General features: G+C 39.0%; 1 protein-coding gene across 13 annotated transcripts in view; it reads left to right on the forward strand.

The window, feature by feature from the left end:
• The first annotated feature begins 466 nt into the window (after positions 1-466).
• Positions 467-22302, forward strand: part of RBFOX1 (RNA binding fox-1 homolog 1) — a 1334594-nt gene continuing 1312758 nt past the window's right edge. For all 13 annotated transcript variants that reach the window (XM_080382970.1, XM_080382948.1, XM_080382979.1 and 10 more), the window contains exon 1: positions 467-18823. In XM_080382970.1, the coding sequence (XP_080239096.1) occupies positions 18599-18823 (225 nt within the window). In that variant the 5' untranslated portion in view covers positions 467-18598. The remainder of the gene's footprint in view (positions 18824-22302) is intronic.

The following is a 22302-nucleotide window of genomic DNA, read 5'->3' on the forward strand; positions in this document are numbered from 1 at the left end:
AAAGGAATCATTCCAACCCCTGATTTCTCTTCCCTTTCTTATCTCAAGATTGCAAGAGATCATGGCAGAGAAGTAGCTGAGTCTGCTTCCACAGTAACAAAACGTCTGTATTCTGTGGGGAAAACATTACACAGGAGGACGTGTCTTGCGTGTACATACAGAAGAACTGGAAAAAGCCCTCTGAAAGAGAGTAATGTTTCTCTGAAGGAGTAGCAAAGCTGGGGGAGGAACATCTGTTGGGAATCAGTCACAGTACTGCTGGTTCATAAAGGAATGAAGCCAGACTTGGTTCAACATACTGTTGATAGTCAAGAACAGATTGAAAGAGATATATGCTACATATATATAATTCATTATCTTACATACAGCTAAAAAGAAAAAACAAACAAGAAACCTGCCCCCAAAAAACGCAAAACACTGATGCCGACCCCTGTCCCTGCCTCCTCCCCAAATAAAATTCAGTAAGAGCCTGCTACTAGAAGAAAGGCTTCAGTGCAGCTTTTCTTAGCTCTATTTTTTTGTCCTGGCTGTACACCACCAAAGTGTTGTTTTGGTACATAAACTCACTGCCGTACCCAAGTAGCGTTCTCTAGGAAGTATAGGAATAGAATGGCACAGAGTTGTATATATTTTTACATATTGGCAACATTTTTTTCCTTTTGTTTTGGTTTTGTTCTCTTTTTTATTGTGGGTTGTAGTTCTGTGTCTACTTTGCATAGGCTGGCCAAGCCTTGTACAACTTTGCAATGCCCTCCTGTAGTCAGTCTTGATATACCTAGTAATGATCTGTTTTTCAAAATTCAGCATTAATAAAAAGTTTTCTTTGAGGCTTTCCTGTTGTTATGTTTGGGGGTTTTTTTTTGTCCCCAAAACAAAAGGCAGCCTCATAAATGTAATAGATAACTTGTTTCCAGTTGAACTAGTTTTCTTTCTTCCAGTATTATACACATAGCTGGAACAGGGAATGTATAATGCTAGATATGAGCTAATTTAGTATGTAGAAATTGCCATCTCTTTTTAATTAACTATTGATTTGGGGAATTTGTGTACTGAGTTTAATCAAGTGTGATGAGAATAGATTAACTTTAGCTAGTTTGTTTGCATTTAAGGCATATAAATCTGATGCAGGGTATCTACATATTAGAAGTGGGACTTCCTGCCAGAAGCCATCAATATCTTTCCTGGAGAGTGGCATTCAAACTGTGACTCCACTTCATTTTACTGGAGTCTCTCAGTTACAAAGTTTTATGTGGCAACAAAGATTTTGATCTTAACAAAAAACACTTTAACATTACCATCACTGTACATAACTGGATATGTTCTGGAAATGATGCAGACACTACTTTTTATTGAGAAATGAAAGACGGTACTGCCAGTGTTAGCTGAAGCTGGAAGTTTAGCTGTTGGGTGGGGGAAAAGTACAGCTGCCTGCAAAGGTAGGAATTTCGTTGCCTGCAGACTATGAACCAGAGTGAGGAAAATATTCTGCCAAAGAAGTAGTTTCCTAAAGGAAAATTGGGAGAGAAGTCTTCTCTTACTTTCATTTGAAAATCTCACCTATTATTTCAAATTAATTATACTAAAATATTTAAAAGAATGCAATAATAGACTAATAAGTCTATTTAAAAATGATGCCACAAAAAAACCTTAAAAGTGTTGCTTTTCTCCACAGTCTCACTGTGAGTACTTTGTCTATATGGTATTAATAAAATGCCTCTTTGCTCTATGATACCAATTATTCCATGGCCTAATAGGTTACACTATTAAAGTATTTGATATTCTAAATTTTAATCCTATTATCTTAGTCCCTGAAGAGTCATCTCCCCTCTTGGTGTGTTCATCCTCCATGTACTTCAGTGAGGTTATTGTTCCCCTCTGTGATTATTTAGTCAAGGTATTACACATTAAGTCTTTAATTGTTTCTTCCGAAGAAATCCCTTTAGCCCAATTTGTGGTTTAAGTATTTGTGCTTATTGACCAAAGTGCATCTTCACTACAAATGGATGCTGTTACCACTAGGTAAACAAGCTTTAAATCAACAGGCTAGCTTTCAAGTGCTCATGCTAAGCATTTTCTAAGCCCTAATGTTGGCTAGATTCAGCAGCTGCCTGATGGTCTTTTACAATCTTTTGCTTGTTTTCCTGTGGTAAAAATCTCAGCTGCTGGCATTGTGCTCTGTGAGTGGTATCACCCACTACTTTTTTGTTATTCTTATACTGTGAAAAGATAAGTTCTTGGAAAAGGACTGCAAGATGATGATTAATGCCTCTAGCTAAAAGAAAAGTTTGCTAATTCCTTTCATAGTGGAAGGATTTGGACTTTTGGATAGTCATTTCCCAGTATAGTTCTCTTTCTTTATTCCACCAAAAACCTGAGTATCAAATGTAGTTGATAGTCTGACCCTGCGGTGCTCCTCAATGTAATAATCAAGTCCATGATATACAGCTGAGGTTAATTGTTAAAGAGTAACTTTTCTGCTTCAGATTTTGAAGCACAAAATGCATTTTGCACTGGATAGAACAGCTATTAGGACTACTCAGCCTGACTGTCCGTGGCACTGGTAAAGCGCCCTTAGACTAACAGCATCTGATGTGTCTCGTGTTGAGCTATGACTATTAAAGTCTCTGCTAGCTTAATCCTGCAGAACAGGTGCAAGGGAGAAACAGGTAAGAGTGGTTAGGACCGGCACAGGTGGTCAGGATCTGTTGGTAGCTCACCCTTTAAATAAAAAGCCATAGCTTAACATATTGCAGTCACAAATGTCTGTAGAACATGTGTGGGGCAGCTTTTTATATGAATGAGAATTAGGCAAGTATCTCTTGAAAGGTGAATTTTCTCTTAGTCCATCAGAAATAGACCAGTTTTTCAAAGCTGGTGTATGCAGAGCAGGTAGCTGTAAATCTGCATTTATGAGGAAAACAAGAATGAAGGACCTTAACTCCCATTTTTTTTCCTTACGTTAATGTAATTGGATTTGTATAATGTATAAAAGCAAATAGAAATAGATTGCTGGGGCTGAAAAGCAGCAACCGCTTGAGCAATGGTTTAGAGTTAGTGTGAACTACAATGGCAACTGTTTGTACTGTGTTACACAGCTAGTATTTTAAATGCTTTAAACCTCTTACTGGTCAAGGTGCCTCATGGCTAGGGACAGATTTGCAACAAGAGAAGGAACACCCAGTTGTATTTCAAAACTTTGGGCTTTAGAAATCTGTTTCCATGACAGGGTGATGTGATGTGATACACTGCTTAAAATAGCTCCTCTTCAAGTGTGAGATGGGATTAGGTGCTCCTTTTCAACAACCTTTTCTATGTGTTGGTTTTTTTTTTTTCTAAGTGTCTTAAACTGATACTCCTCAAGACTGTAATAGCTTTTCATATCTGTAAGAGTAATGTTTAAAGATAGGGGGAAAGTACCAGACTTATCAAAACATTTGATAAGGAGAAAAAACCTAGTATTTCTGTAATAGAACCTTACACAGCACTTTGTTGCTGATGTAGAAAACGTCTTTTTGAAACTTAGATTCTGTTCTTTGCTTTGGTATTTGTCTGGAGTGACTAGCAGGTCAACCCCCTAACTCATGCCTCAGTTTCTTTATGTACAATTGTCTAGAATAATTGCAGATGGGTTTCAGGAGTCCTCATGTTTCTATTGATACACGAAAACAGACATTGAAAAAGTTAGAAGCAAAGAATACTATGTATGAATATAAGAAAATCATAGATAAAATACTAGTAGCAATTCACAAAAATTTTGCAGCAGTGAATGCACTGTAGGATAATTTGGTCGACTGTATTTCTATACAATTGTGGTATTAAAAGATGGATTTCTATTAATTGAATCACCACCATGAGATGTTTAAATCTTTTCCTCTGGTCTTGGCAGGTCTGCTGGGCCATATCCTCAACAGCACTGAAGGCAGAGTCAATTTATAGTGGCTATATATCTACAGTCTCTCAGAACAGATGGTCTTTCAGGAAAATCATGCAAGGAGGTGCTATGTGGTAAGAGCAAGTGAGATCTGTCTCTTTAAGCACATAAACATTATAGTTGTATTAAATACTTCAATAAAAAAAATGCTATTCAATAGTTAAAGCTGAAATGTGAAGCATTCATTCTTCATTAAGAGATTTTGAGTAGTATCTTTCAACTTAAGATCTAAACTTAATGGTTTGCCTAGGTGGTGCAGAAATAATCAGTCAAAACATAAAAGCTAATGCTGTGCATGTGTTATTTTAGCTGCTGTAGAAGCCAGCTTTATTATTAAATTTAATGGCTTCTCTCCAGGACTTCAAATTCTATAGCATTTAATTACTTCCTTGTGTGGTTTGCACCACAAAGGTACAGCTGTTTAAACACTGTTGATAAATAAAGGGGAGACCTTTAAAACTGTGAGATGCAGAGGCTATATCTCAGTTTTAAACAGATCACTCAGGTCTGGTTAAAATGCAATGAATAAAACTGTCCATATTGTAGAGTGTGCTGGCAGATGCCAGCAAAGCATCCTTCTGTGTGGTGAAACATGGACACTAGCGTCAGTGCTCAGAGCACAGCTGCAGCTCCCTGGGGCCAGGCAGGATTTGAGGGAGAGGTTTCTGGAGGGTTGGGAGGCATTCATCTCTACTGTGTTAGGTGCGCTTATCTACCCTGTTGCTTATGAGCACCCAAGTGTCACAGCTTTGGACCCCACCACCCAAGTTCATTAGTTTAAAGCATGATTTAAACTAATCGGCCAAGTCAGCCGATCTTCCAGCAAAGATTCGCCTTCCTCTTTTAGACAGGCGGATCCCCAGTTATCTGTATTCATCAGATAAGGTCCTATCATCATAGAATCCAAAGCTCTAACAATGACACCAGCCACAAAGCCAGGCTTTGATATGCATGGTGCCTTGACCTGCACCCCTATCTCTGACTCACAAGACAAAGATCACTCGGCTGCTCTCCCCTGAAGGGTGATGCTCCCAGGGCTCTAGGGTCCTGCATGATCTTGCCCAGTGAATGCTTTACGGTGCCATTGGTGCCCTTCCCACACTAACTGCTGCAGTGCCCCCCTCAAATGGCTGCCACTCCCTGGGGGCTGATGATAGTTGGCTTCTGGCAGATCGATCCAGCTCAGGGGCTGTGGCACTCTGGGCTTTTGAGGGACCTGCTGCTGGCCGGTCCCTCACTCTGCACATGGCACCCGAGCGTGCTGGTGGATAGGGAAATCTCCTCACACCCGCCTTGGTCACTCACACACCTCGGGCTCCTCATGGCAGCAACACATGTCAGCTGCTGCTTGAAGCATTGGTTTCCTGTGGTTGAAAGAACCTGTAAGTGATAAAAATTACATTGTCAATGGGTTTCTGTTAGTCTTAAGGGTAGTTAGCCATTCCCTGGTTTAATATAACCACTTTTTTGAATTGCATATTCTTGCTTGTCTGCCCTTGGGAACAGCTTTCTTGCAATTAGGTTCATAGGTGTCCCTAAGGTAAAATCAAGATAGCCCCAGTGACTTAATCTGAGCTATGTAAAGACTGGCATAATCTCACCATTTCTTGGTCTCTGTCTCCCACGGCAGTTTTCTTTAACTTATTGTAGGACCTGTGCACTGTCCAGCAGCTTATCTGACTGCTTGCCAGTGATGTGTAAAGTACCATATAGGGCTTGCTTTACCTAGAATTAACTGTAAAACAAATATGCTTCCTTTACTGTAGCTGCTTCTGCAGAGGTACAGCAGGGATTTTTTTCCTTTTCACTTTCTAAGGGAAACGAATAAGGCACTCCTTCACTTGCTCCTGTTTTGCAGAGGATGTTAGGCTGATTTATTTCCATAAAGGTGAACACAAGAGATTATAATTCTGTTGCTTAGAAGAATACACTCTGGAAGTTTAGGGCATTAACTAGATGAAGGCTAGTGTGATTACACAGCATCAATACTCAAATGAGAGAGACAAAAGGAGCGTAAGGTGTAAAATGCCTTTGCATGCCAGGTTTGGTTTTTTCCCCTGACCTTCCCACCTTCTACTTCAGTGTGTCTTTAAAGATATTTATTTCACCATAGCTACATTCTGAGCATAACACATCAATGAAATAAGTGATACTAAGAATGAACAATGGGCACTTAAGGGGGTTAGGAGTCTTTTACCTGAAATACTAGACTCATTTTGAGGCAGATATGAGCAGGTATGCATTAATCTTTTCTGCTGTCCTCTGGCAAATTTAAAACTACTAACCCACAGCCTGCTTTACATAATAGCAGATAGTCAGATGTTAGTTGTGGCTCCAAAACCTCTATTTTATTCCTTGGATTAGAGACTGCCTATAGTATGTTCTTGAAATTTCGCTCTCTCTAATATAAATTGCTTACACAGCGCTTAGGCACCTGTGATAATGCATGTATAAACAAAACTAGATAGCAGCCTTGCCTTTGCCATTTGCTAACAGGAACAGGAAGAGGCAAATAAGTTACCTATGTTTGTTAGACACCGTTTTCGATAATTGTGTCATAAAAGGCTTTGATGGATTAGGACATACCTTTCAATCCCATGTAAAGATGAACCCTTATCAATTATAAGACACTCTCACAAAAGGCAGAGACAGCTTCTTTCTGTTTCATGACTGAAGGAAATAGGATCTCTTCCTTTCAGGGATGATGCTTGGAGGAAAGTGAAATTGCTGAAAACCGGTTGGGATCATATGCTTTATTTCTGCTGAAGTACCTGTGATAATAACTTACCTGCACTAAAGGCAGTGAGGTTCACCTCCTGCTTTGGATCTTGGTCTTTTCTGCGACTCAGGTAGTAACAGGCACCCCGGGTTACACTTTATTTTCTTCCTTTGGCTATGAGAAGATTGTTTTCTTCTACAGAGGAATGTTGTAGCTCAGTTATTTCTACTTTGGTTGGTTCCAGGTTGACCTAAACTGATGACCTTGCTTTCAGACTACCAACTCTTCACTTGGTTAAACTGGTTATCTGACATTAGTGTGTTTATTTTTGACCTGACTTCCTCTTTACTCCTGCAGTATAGACAAAGAATATTGCTTTTGACTGATGGGCTCCATGTATCATACATGTGGATTATGGTAGTATCTGTTGGCCCTAGTTATGATCAAGATTCTGTTGCATTAAGGTCTTTAAAGCGTGAAGCATGACACCACTCCTTCAGAAAGACACAAAGCAGACAAAGAAAAGGGATGTGATATACAAGCAAAGCAAGGGCTACAAAGTGTGAAAGGGAAACAAAGCTTTTTAAAGGAGAATTTGCATGAGGCTGTGCTGAAGCTAGAGAGGTAAGGAGGGTGCACTGAAGACAGCAGAGGTTATAAAATGGAGATGCTAGGTGGACTGGAAGGATATTCAGATGGCAGTCACCATGCCTGAATGGTGGCTGAATGCTACAGCAGTTTTTATTTCTTCCAGCCATCTAGTTTGTGCCTTTGTCTTCTCACGCTCCTTTAGTAAGTAGCATTTCTAGTATTATGATGATAATGTTAGCTTTTGAGCTGACTATCTCTGAAATCACTTGATAAGATTTCTTTTGACTTCACTGATCAAGATCTTATTGTAAACTGGAATAATACAGGAAAGAGGAACAAAAAAACCCCAACGAATTTAGTGAGAGCCAATTGCTGCATTTTTCAAGCTGCTTGTTTTGATTTGTCAGTTACTTCCTTGCAATCCTGTGCTTTATCACTGTTCACAGATGTGCCAGTGAATTTGGGAGATAGTAAGAGTGGCAAAGTGAATTTTTGTTCAAAGACCAAGGAGAAGAGAGCAAAGGGCACCTTTATAAGGCTGAGCTCCTTCAGACACATGCCTTGGTAATACAAATAAGTTTATTTCAATGCATGACAGCTGTTGCTGCCAAAACTCTGAAGTCTGTTCCTAGCATGAAATCTAATGATAAATGAAATTAAGGCTTTGGAACTGCCAGTCCATTATTAGGCCTCAGACACAGATGGTGGGATAGAAAACACCACAAACCAGAAATTTTTAGGAAAAAAACCCCAACTTTGTGGAAAATAGTTTTCTTGGTGGTCCTATGTGACCTTTAAACCTGGAGAAGGCAGGAGATTTCTGTATCCTTACAGAACTAATAGGTGCTTTAAATAATTTTCCTGTGTGCTGTTTCTGCTTTCCCTCCTCCCCCCCCAAGGAATCAAAGTGAACTAGATTTTTAACATTTAGAAAGAAGATTTTCATGAAGCTGGTCTCTGCTGGTCCATATTTATGCATGTTCTTACTTATACTGGTTATTAAAAATTTACAAGGATGCTCAAGTGGAAGGAAAGAGCAAATAACCTTTCAATATCTTCTTTCCTTTTTTTCTGCTTTGTACTTGTCTGGTTGGGGTGGGGGACAATTAGTTGGAAGCTTTTGTGGTGGAGACAAGTGTTACTTCACTGGAAATGGCCTGTATTAAAACACAGCAAGGGAGAACAGGGTGAAAAAAGCAAAAACTAGTTGTCCTCTTGCCTAAGGTTTAGTCACGTGGTAGGAGAAGCAGATATATAACATTAACTACATCTACTGGGAGCTTGAGTGGAGTCATTTATTTATTTTATGACCAAGGGTGCTGAAGGAAGAACCTAATCACTTCCTGTACTGGTTATATTATAAACCCCTGTCCCTGTCTATAAAACAGATGTGAATACATCCTTGTCCTTTTTTTCTCTGATCCTTATTTATCAATCTGTTTTGCCTCCAGCATGGAATCATCAGGGCCCTGAGAGCACTAATGGACCTTAATTGCACAGAGCATCCTCAGCTGGCCTCCTCCCACCTGCTGGGTGGTGTACAGGGGGTTCTGAGACAGTCTGAATAATTTGTAAGGACAACATACACATTCCAGAAAATTATCAATCAAAAAAGCTTGCTAGTTCCCTATAATATTTAGAGAACATTTAGCATAGTGTTTCATTTTTAAGAAAGGGTATTTGAAGGTAACAAACTTTCTGACTGACATCTCCTATTACTTAGCATTCTTTGGCTGAAGTACCTTTTGCCTGGTTTCTATACTCCAAAAGATATTCTGGATGATCTCTTCAGGGATGTGTATCTTTGTGAGGCTGTTGTTATCAAGGACTTGCATTGCAAAGTGTTCAGTTTGTCAGCTGGCCTTGAGGTCAACGTGAAACCTGCTGTAGAGATGTGCCAAGCAGCTTTATAGCATTACAGTCAAGGTCTGGATGTTCTCTCTGTTACAATTTCAAAAACAGGTCTGTTTTCCTTGAATTTGGTTTATGTGTTTTTTGCACTAACTTGATTTTCCTAGAATCAACAACTTGCTGAAGAAAAGTGTGAACCAGTTTCAAGCTTTTAATTGGAATTCAAAATTTGGGTCTTGAAGTGAGCCAGCCTGAAGTCTGAAAATGCTTTCTCTGACAGAAGCTCCTACTCCAAAGAATCAATTAAAAATATTAAACTAAAATTTAACCTTTTTAAGATGGCTTAATGCCTTGTAAAATATAACTAAATGCACTTTTAAGTACTGAGTGTATTGCTTCAACTTTTTATCACTTTAATATATAATGAGATAACATACAGCACATGTTTTCAGAAAAGCATGTATTATGTATTTTAGTACCGTGAACTAGTCTTGTGCAACAATGAAAATAGTATTTTACACTAATCAGCTTGAGCACTGATGTCATCAACATACTAAATTCTTCATCTGGTTCTGCTTAACTTAGTCTTGACAATAGCCAGCAGTTGACCTTAAACCTAAGCACCCTTCACAGTACCTAGCACATGGCCTGGGCTGCCTTCAAGGACTAAAAGAGGGTGAAAATGTTTTGAATACTGTTGTCTGAGCTGCGCATAAATGAGGAAACGTTGTTATAGCTGCAATATGAAGGTTACTTTGAAACCTACATGAAACTGCTATCATTCTGATATATCCAAGTCCAAACTCAAATTAAGAAGTCTTTATGAAACCATGAATGGCATATTTTGTGCCCTCGTCCACTCCTGATGGCACAACAAAAGTACAGGACCAACCAGCACAAATGGCTGGCTAGTAAACCAGAATGCTGAGATGCTTCTCAGGTTCTTACGGTATATTTGTTCTATCTTTGTTTTTGAGTAAGTAGTCTAAATACTTCAAAATACTTCTTTCATGAGGGAGATACTACAGTTTTAGAGCACATAAACTGAAAATTAACTTTGTGCTTAGATATGTTTAATGTGACCATGTAAGCAATATTCCATCACAGCCAGGGTCCTTTCAGTAGGCTGACATCAAAGCACTTAGGCAGGCACAAAGACTAAGAAAAGCTTTCCTCCAGAGGACTTAAAACAGCATGAGAAAAAACATGAGCTGCTTATTATCTACTTAGGAGTTTTCTATTTGTGTATGGGTTCAAATTAATTGGGAGCAATGTTTTCAGGCTTTATGTCTGCATCCCCATCCTGTGGATTGGGTAAGCCTTTGCTAAGGGGGAGAAAATGATGCTATTCATGCATGCTGCACCAACCCTTGTATGGTGCTGTGTAATCCTGCCTGTCAGTCTGTTGCTTAGGAGACTGTAAATCCATGTGGTGGGTTTACAGGGTATGGCTGTGCCAAAATGATGAGTTCTGGCCTTCTGATCTGTGTAAGTCTGGGATGCCATCTGAATATGGTTTTGAGTTCTGTCAGCTATCGTATTTTGTTCACTACTGTATAGTATTTTTCTCACCCGACTTTTATGATCCCAAGATGTTGAAACAATAAGTAAGTATAATCATTTTTTAGACCTTTCTTCTATATAACTTATTTTTCAGAGGGAAAGATCTTTTCCAGAAATTTCCCCTCTGTAGTGCCTGCAGTCTTTCAGTAGTGGTTTGTTACTCTCTGGCCATTTAAGATTCTCTTCAAAGAAAAGACAGGAAAAATCTGGGATTTTAATGTTTTCTGTATGATTTTAAATGTGATAGCCGTTTTTTATAAAACCTATAGTAATAGGCTGTTTTTTAATAGATTCTCTTTATAAACTTACTCTGGTTTGTAAGGGTTACACAAATGGAAAGCGTTGGTAGGGAGGATGATGATAACAGCATCATCGACTTTGTACTCAGCAGGTGTGAATCCAGAGTAACTTTCCTGATGCAACTAGATAATTTGAGATGGCTTCTTGTAAAAATTGAAACATAAAAATTGAAACAGAAGATTTTTTTATGGCCTGTTTTAATATGAGCCACCTAAGCGGGAATGCTGTTACTCCAGTCTCCAAAGAGTGACTGTTTATTGCCGCAGTTTGACAACTGAATGTTCAAATTCCTCAAAACATCTTAGATGTCCTTATCCATTAAATGAAAGACTGAAATTTGATCTCAAAAACTCAGGCAATGCAATAGGTGACACGCGTAGCTCCTGCCAATAACTGCCCACTTGAGCAGATGTTTGACAAGCTTATTTGAAGGGTGAGTAGATTTGGATGCACTGAAACTAATGTGAAGGATGGAGGTGAATGGTACAATACATCTCATGCTTAAAGTAGACCACAGAGAAGACAGCAATTGCTTTGGTTAAAAATTAATCCCATTGTTCAATTAACTGCCATATTCTGGCCTATTAATGGCATTAAAATAAACCAGATCATCCAGTTAAATGCTTACTTTACTCTGATCCAACGTTATTAAGGCTCAAGATTATCAGTAATGAGATGCTCAGGACTTGGATGTTAAACATAATTTAACCAGAACTCCAGAATGGTAAGTGGTGGTAGGCAAGATTTTTAATTAAGAAGGATTTCAAGGTGTTACAGAAAATTATGTAGGAATAATCTACTTTCTTGTGAGGAGTTTCATGTCTGCTGTCTACATGTGGAGTTCATGGCATGGTAAGGATATTGGAGAAAGAACTCCTACCCATACAATGGCTTTCTAAAGCAAGAAAAGTACCACGTCAACAAAGGGAAAAATTGTTATTATAAATGTGTTTAATAATAAATACTTTTTTGGTTTTAACTTAAATTTATTGAATTATAAACTTGAAAGTGTCTTTCTTTCTAATCCCCTTTGAATTAAGAAAGGAGATTTGGAAAGGGGATTAAAACACACGTGTATGTTTCACCCAGCTGTGCATGTTTTGCATAACGATCCTGAGGGTGGGACATTGTTCTGTCATCACCCAGGTATGGTGGCAGTGGGAATGGAAATTGATGTTATCTGGCACAGAATGCAACTTGTAGCTGTGGAGAGAAACATGAGGGCATAAACATTGGGCTGTTTCTGATCTTCCATGGGAGAAGTTAGAAACAAACCATACCATTTGATACCAGATTGAAAAAGCAAGCCTCTCCATTGTCTGTGGGTAACCATGAATCTTTAATCCTTACTGAAGTCCTGACACATTTCTGGTAGAGTTTCATGGGGATATTTTGATATCTGATTGGTTCTGGAAGATTTAATAGTCAGCGACATAACCTATTTTGTTTTTTCATGTAGCCATCAGAGCAGATACAACTGTTGCATCCAAGCATTCTTCCTCAGCTGCAGCCCCCCCATAGTTAGGTGCACATAGCCTGCAGGGATGATGTATCACAATGCTGTTGTACGGAAGGAAGATTTTTGTAGATCTGTCTTTTGCCAAATCTTATTTATTAGATGTCACCTGCAGGGGGCTATTTTGAAGCTGCCATATTATGGCAAGAATCTAGTTCCAAAGTCCTTACAAAAGCTAGTGATGTGCGGAAACGAATTCTACAACTCGAGGAGAGTTACAAAGCAGGTATGTTTATTGCGGCGCCGGGCGCATGGGGGATCGCTCCTCCTAACTTGCACACCGTTTCAACAAGCAGTCCGATATTTGTTATACAAAATCATGCATATACATAAGGTTTCTGAACATTCAGAATCTCCTCCCTCTGGCGCCTCTTCAAGATGTACTTTTCATCTTCTTGGGCAGTTACCTGAAGTTCTTGTTTATCTTTGCATACATTAGCAGTCTTTGTTATTTAGTTTCTGTTCTCTGAAAACATCTGCTAGCTAACGATTAGTCCTTCCTTATTGTCCACCCTAAACATGTCAAGCTAACACGTGCCCGCTGGGCTGGTTTTAATCTATATCAGCATGATCCCCGGGCTGGGAATCCACCTTCTTTGGGATGGGGGCCATGTGAGTAGGAGGTCGCTGATCACCTACTACCACAATTATTTTACCTTGGCTTATTTTCTTTTAGCAGTTAGCACGTCCTTGTCAGAAGGCTCCTTATTTACATTCTTGTTGAGCTCATCTCCATCGGTACTAATTGTCCCTTCTCAAAGTGCTAAGCTCCCGCCCTTGGCTCTTTCTCGGGTGTTGATGTTTCTGTTATCTATGCAGATTCTGTCTGCAGCAGAGTTCCAGGTTTTTCACTATATCACTAGAGGCCTTTGCCAATACCTACAGCCTGTTCCAGTACCTCTTGAAGAACTTTGTGAAGGTTTGGGATCATATCTCTAGAAACCCAAATGTCTCAACAGTTCTAGACAACGTTATCACTTTGGTTTATATGATAACATGTGGTTTGCAATTAGATTTTGAAATGTAGGCAATATAGAAACCACCATGCAAAAAGATTATTTCTCTCTCTGCTCCTAGTACAGAGCAGAGTAAGTTTATAGGGAAACCTGAAGCTATAAACAATGTGCTATAAACAACAGAGTCTGCTTGCAATGTTTGTCAGTGAACATAAAACAATAATAAAGAAGAATGAAATATTTATAAGCTTTTAGAAGTAATTACAATGATGAGATGCAGAGTTTAATTTGGAAGCAATAGCAAAATAAATGAAAAATTAATTTTCCATACCTATTGGTTCATTTTCAGACTTATTAAAAAATAACTTGTCCTCCTAGTAGCAAGAACATGTGCCAAATTACCTGATTAACGTAAACTTACAATTCTGTTCTCCTCCCATGAAAGTAATTTTACAAGTGTGTAAGTTGTTTGTTGTTTCTTTTTTTTTTTTTTTTTTTTTTTTTTATTAGAGCACGTATGAAAAGAGATCCAAGCTTTTACTGCTGATTATATTGCCTTTCATTGGCAGGACTGGCATTTTATGTTCTCTTGCAACATGAATAGACTTACAGAGCCTGTGATTTCACTGTGAGGAAGGCATACATTAGAGGGCTTTAAATCAGAAGATTAGTCTTACATTGGCTTGCAAACTAAGGTGAGCTAACGGAATGCAACAAGTATTCCATTAAATTAAACATAATAGAACTCTCATATAAATAGCATTCTGAGATAATTCCCATTATTTTACTCATTAAGACACTAAAATATGTTAATATCCCAAACTTCTGTTTTATCATGGTTGTGAACTGGTTGAGCTGAACTGCAAAATCACTTGGGAATGGTCTGACTCTGCTTACACTGAACCTGCCTACTTTCAGTGGGAGCACGGTTAGGTAAAAATATAATCTCTTGGCCAGTCTGTCCTTGAAACTTGAAATTCACTGTGAGTGTTGTTTTCCTAGAAGAGCCTAACAAAAAGGGGTCATTGCCAAGTTTAAACTGAGAGATTAAGTAGGATGCAAACAATGGGTAGGCACCATCCCGGCATTCTACAGGAGATGAAATTCAGCCCCTGAACTGAAACAACTGTCCTTGATATTTCAGTTGCTTATTTATAAAGTGGATACAATGAAATAAACCATCTTTACATCTGAGTGTTATGAGACTCAGCAGGATGCATCCGAATCCCGCGGCTCCTGGGTGGCACTTGGTGGAGACTAGGCTTCTCAGCAGGAGACCTCACAGTTACTGTACCTCCAGCTGCTTCAGGGCTCAGTGTGTTTTGCTGTTCCACAAAGGTGGAAACAGTAAAGTACAGGTTTCTCTGTTGAGATTGTAGGCCACACCAACATGTGCACAGGTATCCAGATAAAGATAAACAGAGTTGTAGCTGCTATCCCCATGTTCCTCCCAGCTACAGCTCCCTGTTTGGTTCCAGGTAAGCACTGATGTTATGTTTTCTTTGCTGTTACAAAGGATGCCTCTGTGAGAGGGTAAACAAGTGAGAGAAAGATCAGAGGGATTTTTGGGCTGTTTTTTTGTTAACTGGTATCACAGGATGTGTTTGTATCTCTGGCTCAGTTTGAACACTGGTGTCTCATTGCAGTGCCCTGGGATGCTCAACATGCCAGTTGTATTGTACTTAGCATACCTTACGGTCCAAGAAGAGATGCTGACTAGAGCTGGGCTAGCTGCTGAGAATGGTGTTGTGTACGACACCTATGAAAGCCTGGCTGTTCTGTTTTGCTGTCGATAATATTGCATTTATTAGCAATGATTCCAAGCTGAAACGTCTTGAAAGCTGGTTGTGCAAGAATTCCCAAGGGCTCAAAGCACTTTGTTACTCAGTTTGGCATACCATCCTAGTTAATGGCCTCTTAGATTTTAGTGAGTTGTGCTAATTGCTCTGTTTGGCTCATGATTGGTTTTGTGAAGGGTTGTGTGAGGAACCAACAAGGGACTTGAAATCTAAAAATGCTCATTTGGTATAAAGTGACTTCTGTCAAAAGAAGGGAAGGGAGTGATTATGGCCAAGACTAGTTGTTAAGTGAACTCTTCAGCTAAGTCGGAAGGTGAAACTAAATCAGGCTGACATTAAGCAAGGGATGTAGCAATACAGAAAAAAGAAGGCAGCTAGATATGTCTGTAGCACTGACTCTTCTCCCAGGTCGATCACTTTGTCCTCTTCTAAAATTTATAACTAATGATCTGAAAGATTTGGAACCCGTTCCTGAGGTGAGTTTCATGCATAAAGTCCGGTGCTCCAACGCAAACTTATAGTGTAGGCTAATGTATTGGGGAACTGCCTGGTGTCAGGGATCCTTTTAGTGCAACATGCTGTAGAAACATAAAAATATAACAACTATTCTTGCCATACAGTATTTGCATGCTAAGTAACAGGAAGCAAAGGCCTGACCAACCTTCTCTCCCAGAATACCAACAGAAATTTATTTGTTATCATGCCATTTCTCCTTTTCTTTGCACAAAAATGTTGGCATTTCCAAAATGTTTGTTTTTAATTAGAAACAAAAATACAGCATCTGTCTCTGTAAATTTTCATTTTTTCAAAAAGAGAAGCTATGCTTCAAAAACAAAGAATTGGATGTTTTAGTTTTTAATTTGGAAGAAGCAGATTCAGCTTATGGTCAAGACAGCTTGGAGTCACAAGTGTGCAAGGAGCCAGGCAGCTGCTTGGCAAGCACACTGGCAGGGATGTGGCTGGACTGGTCACTGAGGCAGCCTGGGTGGCTGTCTGGTCCCACTTCAAACACAACTAAAATACTGGTAGAACTGGTGATTTCTTGCAAAGCGCTTGGATTCTATGAAATCAAAGCTTTTGGATGGAGAACCCTGTCAACCAAAATTGATGCAGTTTACTGTACAAATAAGCTATCTGCCTGAACAGTATGATAGTTAAAACAACATTTTTGTTTCAGGATTATTTCTGTCTTTTAGTATTTTAGGTAAGGTTGGGAAGTATATAGAAAGAATAAACTGAGCAGAAATGGAAAACAGGATTAAAGGACCTGGTGGCACATGTGTGATGGAAAAAGCAGGTATGAATGGTGAATGAGCAGTAGAAAGGAGAAAGCTTCAGGCTTTTGCAATCTGACCACTGTTGCTGTTTAGAGCTTCACCTTCCACTATGGGGGACATGGTCTGAACAGTTGCAGAACTCTTGAAAGAGTTCCAAGACAGAGGGAAAGGTGGGAAAGATTGGAGAGAAGGTGTTGGAGGAGTATTGGATCATATTGTTAATAAGCAGGGGAAGAGGGTAAAGGGTTTTTCTAAGTCAAGAGTTCTGTATAGGGGATGTAACTTTTTTACAAAATCCCAGTTGTTACTTGCTACTTCTGCTGCTATTGATGATAGTAAGTAGTGTTTTAAAGCTTTCCTTTTCTCCTGAGCTATATGTGTGTAGGAACTCCTGGATCTGGGAAGTGGGACATGAGCTGTATTAATCTGTGCTCGTCTAGAGTGAGACTCTTCCTGCAGTAGCTGCCTGGCTGTGCTCTTGCTGGCAGTCTCTGGGTTATTGAAGAGGAGCAAAATTATCAGTCAAGCAGGTTACTTTGGTAGATGGTTAATCACAAGTGGACATGATTCAAAAAAGCAGGCCAAGCTGTGGAACTAAACAACTGCAGATTACAAGGCATGTATTTATCTAGCACCATTTAAAAAGCCCAGCAGTTTTATTTTTCCTTCATTGAGCTGCCTTGGCTTGTACTCATCCAGCTCTGAAAATATTTACAGCTGCAAGTTAGGCTGAGGCAAATGACCATTCCTTTAGGACAAGGAGTTTTATTAGTAGATGTTTAATGTCTCTAGTTCTGGGTGTGGAGACTTGCACATCTCTGCAGATCAGGTTGGGGTGTCTTGAATGACTGATGCCTGTTAAGGTTCTTCTCCTCTATGTTCATTCTTGAATAATCAATGTTACTTACTCAAACTAAAGCCTACTCTGTAATGTCAGTGATATCAATGTTGGGACAAAGATTAACTCCCTGTAACTCTGCCATATTCTTGGAAGACATACCTTATTGAACCCTGGAAATACTGGGTAGTTTGATTAGATGCATTCATCCACAACTGACTGATCACTGTTTCTGAAGCTTAGTCCCTATGCCCCTGACTGGAACATATGTAGGGATTTGCAGAGGGCTTCTTAGGGATTCACTTCACTCTGCAAGATACAAGGAAACTTATTTAACTTTAGAAGCATTTAAGCAGGAGAAAACAAACCTCATATTACCCTTTTTTAAAACTCTACTTCATATTGCCTTCTGTATTGGAAGAATAAGGTGAAGCAGCATATTGTAGTCTATATATAAAAGCACTAGGTTACTGTTATTAAAAAAAAAAAAAAAGCCCAGATACTACACCAATCCTTCGATTATTTGTGTTGGTGGTTTTCATAAACTGAGAGAGAAAAAGGATCTCCAAACTGTCATGTTGAGTTGTCCTAATCTTTTTTTAACCTCATTGTTACAGCTGTAGGACCAGAATACATTGTGCAAAATTGATGTGACAATGTGGAATATGGATTTAGAAGAAACAAAGGTTATTTACAAAGTAAGAATGCCCTTAAAAAATAATCTGTAATGAAATAATTTCGAAAAAAGTTGTTTGGAATTAAATCAACCTTTAAATTTTAATAGGTAATCATTCTTGGCATCAGTAACAGTATATAACCAAAATCACTACGTCCCTTGGGGACAGAGGTACATCTGGATTTAAAAAAGGTGCAGCAAATATTTTGTACTTTAAGGAAAGGCAATTACCCTGGATCAGGTAGAAGAGAAGTACAAAGGTTTTGGCAGTGTAAGTAGCAGATTTGTGCATACAATCAATATAGGAAAGGTTATTACTTTTTGTTAGGTGCAGGGGGTGGAATATAGAAAGAAGCTTGTGAGTAGCGTGCACTGGGAAGTGTCCTGGGCACAGTGCTGGCCGGCGAGCAGGAGAGGGCGGCAGAGAAACAGGAGTGCTATGTGCAATTCCTGCAAAGGCTTCGAAACACCACTTAAAAATTTAAGAGGAGCGAGAGCACATCGGAGCTCTCGGAAACAAAATCCCCTTCAAAAAAGGCAGCTTCATCGGTCTTTTTTAAAAAGTCCGTAACACTTTAAAAATGTCAAATTCCTGTGGCAGCCCCGAAGACACGGTGAAGCAGCGAGGCAGAGATGGCAAGATGAGAAGGGAGGACGTGGATGATTCTCAACCTGAGGGGAAGAGGTTGAAGCTGGGGAATGAAGGAGGAAACATTGGGAAGGACAGAGGAGAAGCAGCAGAAGAAATAATGCCTTGTTTAGGCAGAGAAGAGCCCGTGCCCGAAGGAGGTGGTGAAGGCAAAAGTGTAAGTAAGGATCTTCAGTGGCTCTGAGCTGGGAAAGGGGGAAGGGCCGTGAGGTTACCTTTGAAATTATTTGTCATCCTGAAGTTGTAATTGGGCATCAAGTAGTGTAGGACAAATGCAATCAAGTGTCCCATCTCACTGAGATTATAAGAATGTTACTCTTCAGTTTCTTATCTTGGCTACATGCTTTTTAGTGCAGGAGTGTGTATTTTAATTTGGCTCTCACTGCTAGCTGCTTGCAAAATGTGTATGTCAGAGAAGTGATTTTTTTTTTTTTTTGGGGGGGGGTGGTGTGTGTGAGGGGAGAAGGAATATTAACTGCTAAAGCTTGTTTTTCAACTCCCTATATGTATTTGGAAATTGGATAACAGTTGGTACATTGAATTGGACATTTTGGGTTGCTTATCAGCCTGTCCATTCAGACTTTCAACTGCATTTATGTTGTGGAACACTATTTTACAGCTGGGTGTGAGGGCACAGCCTCCAGGGGAAGAGGACAGTTGGTGGTTAGAGATCTCATCTACTGAGAGAGCAAATGTCATCTGTGAGATTTTGCAAAATAGAGCTGCTGGACAGTTACCTGTATAAGTATCACCATCACCAGATCTTTATATGAGGTTAACTTTGTCAGTGTTTTCTGACTGGTTATTTACTCAGCTGCTATGCCTGTCAGCAGGTTTCTGAGGCATAGCAGAAAACGGGGGTGAGAGGGCGCCAACATATGGATTCCCAGCCAGCTGAAGCTTTTCCTCTCGAGGTTGCAATTTGGGCCAGGTACTTTTCCTGGACACATACTAGCTGCTTCCCTCAATCTGAAGTGGAGGGTGTGTGTGTGGGAACAGTGTCTTGGATGTAGATGTTTCCTGTTTAAATTGTCATACAGTGAGAGTGTAGCTTCTAGAATTCACAGAACAGCTGCTGGAAATTTTAATGTACAGATTTTATCTAGGAGTTTTCTGAAATGTATTTTTTTCTCTCCTGGGATTCATTTCCTGAATTAAGATACTCATCTTCGAATGAGGAGTCAAGCAGATGCTCCACAGTTTGGTAGGATTTAAATTTTTAAATAATTTCAAAGGCCGCTTACTCAGCTCATTGTGGTGGAAGGTCATCTCTAAATGCAACAGTTTTCCTGACTCACGAAACTATTTAAAATGTGTCTAGAGTGTCAGATCTCTTTTATCAGTCCATGTAACTCCATACAGTTGCACTTCGGTTTAAGTCTGTGTTTTGGGTTTTCAATGCTTATGAAGGCATGCTTTTATTTTTATTTTTTTTTTAACTCTCAGATATGAAAGTAGCACTCTTTTTTTAATACCAGTTTTGGTAAAGATATTTTTCCCCCCGAAGTTATACAATATATGGACAAGTTAATTGGTCAGATCATAATGTTGTGGGTTTTTTTCTGAAATAAAGGCTTTAAATCCATTCCACTTCATGATAAATATTCATAACTGAATACTATGATTTGGGGTAAAAGTGTTTTTGATAGTACATCTTACTATAATATTTAATTAGGAAGTTATTGAAAAATAAGCCTTGATTGAGTAAGTTTACTTTGTCTTTTAAGGGATCAGTTTTTGAATGTAGAACATACTAGAATGGTGAGTACCTGAATCACTGGGCTCTGCCCCAGTTGTGAGGCTAGGATTACTCCCTTATTAAATGTTCTACAAGTACAGGAAAACTCTGTGGTGATGGATACCTGCCCTTTTGTTTTGTCCTCTCAAGGACCTGTGTATATCTGCTCCAACACTATATTCTGACTTTTTGTCAGGGGTTTGCTAAAAATAACGACAAAGCAATATGGTAGTGAGCAATTATGTCACTGCTTGTCTCTTAAATAGTTTTTATAATAACATAACGGTTCTTATAATAATTCTTAAACAGAGTTTGATTCAAAATTCATTGGAGCTCAGTGAAGCTATTCTTTCCACTCACTTCAATGGACTCTTGCTTGGGATATTGCACTATGTTTTGTATAGAATTCCAATATTTTTTTCCCCTTCCCATTTAAAGCAGTGTGTCTGAGTTGGAGACGTTATTAGAAATAAATTATGTGACATTTGAAATTCTGTTAACATAAAACTCTTTCTGAAACGATAAATACTCGTTCAACTATTGCTGTAAGTGCCTGTCACCCTGTAGAGAGCAAGTTGCTGGAAAAGATGGACTGTGTGCCCTTAGGAAACACTGGAATGACTTCATTTCTGTGCTTAGAAGAATCTTTATTTTAATAGGCATAGTGGTATGGGTAATCAATGCATGCATTGGAAGAACATTTCCTAATAGTCCATTATGTCTTCTATTTTAAAGAAGGACATTAAAAAAAATTATAGGCTTTGACTCATTTTTGGAGTAGTAATAAAAAAATCAGCACAGTAAGTGTGCTATTTCTTTATTTATTCCACTGCTATTTGCCTGATTCAACATCCATTCTTAGGTTGAGAAGAAAGAAATTTACCTAGGTCGTCTGCTCTAACTCATTACTCCACAATGAAATCTTGTACTATGAGAAAATGCAAACACCATCTATATTTTATGCTTGTGAAATGATGTATAATACTTCTGGGCATTCACTTGACATTGTGTATTTATAACAGTAGCTGCTGCTGTGCAGAAGTTGATTGTAGAAGGACATCTCTGCTGCTAGCTTCGCTGGACAGAGCTGTTTTGTTTGCCATGGGAATGAAGGGCTGCATTTGCCAACAACTAGTTTGCAGTGGTATCTGGAATGATTCCTTCACTTAGTACTAGTAGATAGTTAATGTAGTAACCTGGGGTAAAACTGTAGTTGTTAATTTAGGCATCTATTAAAATAATTTCCTTCTTGCTTTCTCTTTTTAGTGCTTTCATTTACAGTGAGGAAACTGCACACAGGAGATGTGAATTACATAGTCTAAGGCCATGTAATTTTTTCCTCTGTAATATTTCTTTTTGGCGTAGTATAAGAATGAAGTGTTTTGTTCAAACAAAATGGAATGCAATCTTTGTAGTAAGGTTCAACTTGAGAAATTTCTTGTTTGGTATAGATGGTGGGGAACTAGCATTTGGAAGAGCTGGTGAGTTACCCCTTTTCTTCAAAAGTTTGGGTAAAAGTATTTAACCTGTGTCTCTGTAGATTTCAATCTACCTCTTGTTGGAGGATGACCATAACTGTCCACTACATGATGTCCTGTGGTTGATTGTCACCCTACCAATGCTCCAATACGTACTGGAAATTGTTAGTATAAAATAAAGTTTAGTGAAATAGAAAGCATGTGAAGAAGTAAGCATTCAAAGAATTACTTTTTCCTAGGCTGATAGATGTGTTCTTCCCCTAGACTGATAGATGTGTTCTTCCCCTGACTATCTTATATGAGTTATGCGTTATCCACGAGTTACGATCATCAAGCGTGTGTACCCTTGTAATCCATGTATCCTTATACTTAAAGGATACAGTCTTGTTTGGTCTCTCTTTAACCAGCTGTTAGTCCATA

The sequence above is a fragment of the Falco punctatus genome, assembly GCF_963210335.1.
Source record: "Falco punctatus genome assembly, chromosome: 4".
Lineage (NCBI taxonomy): Eukaryota > Metazoa > Chordata > Aves > Falconiformes > Falconidae > Falco > Falco punctatus.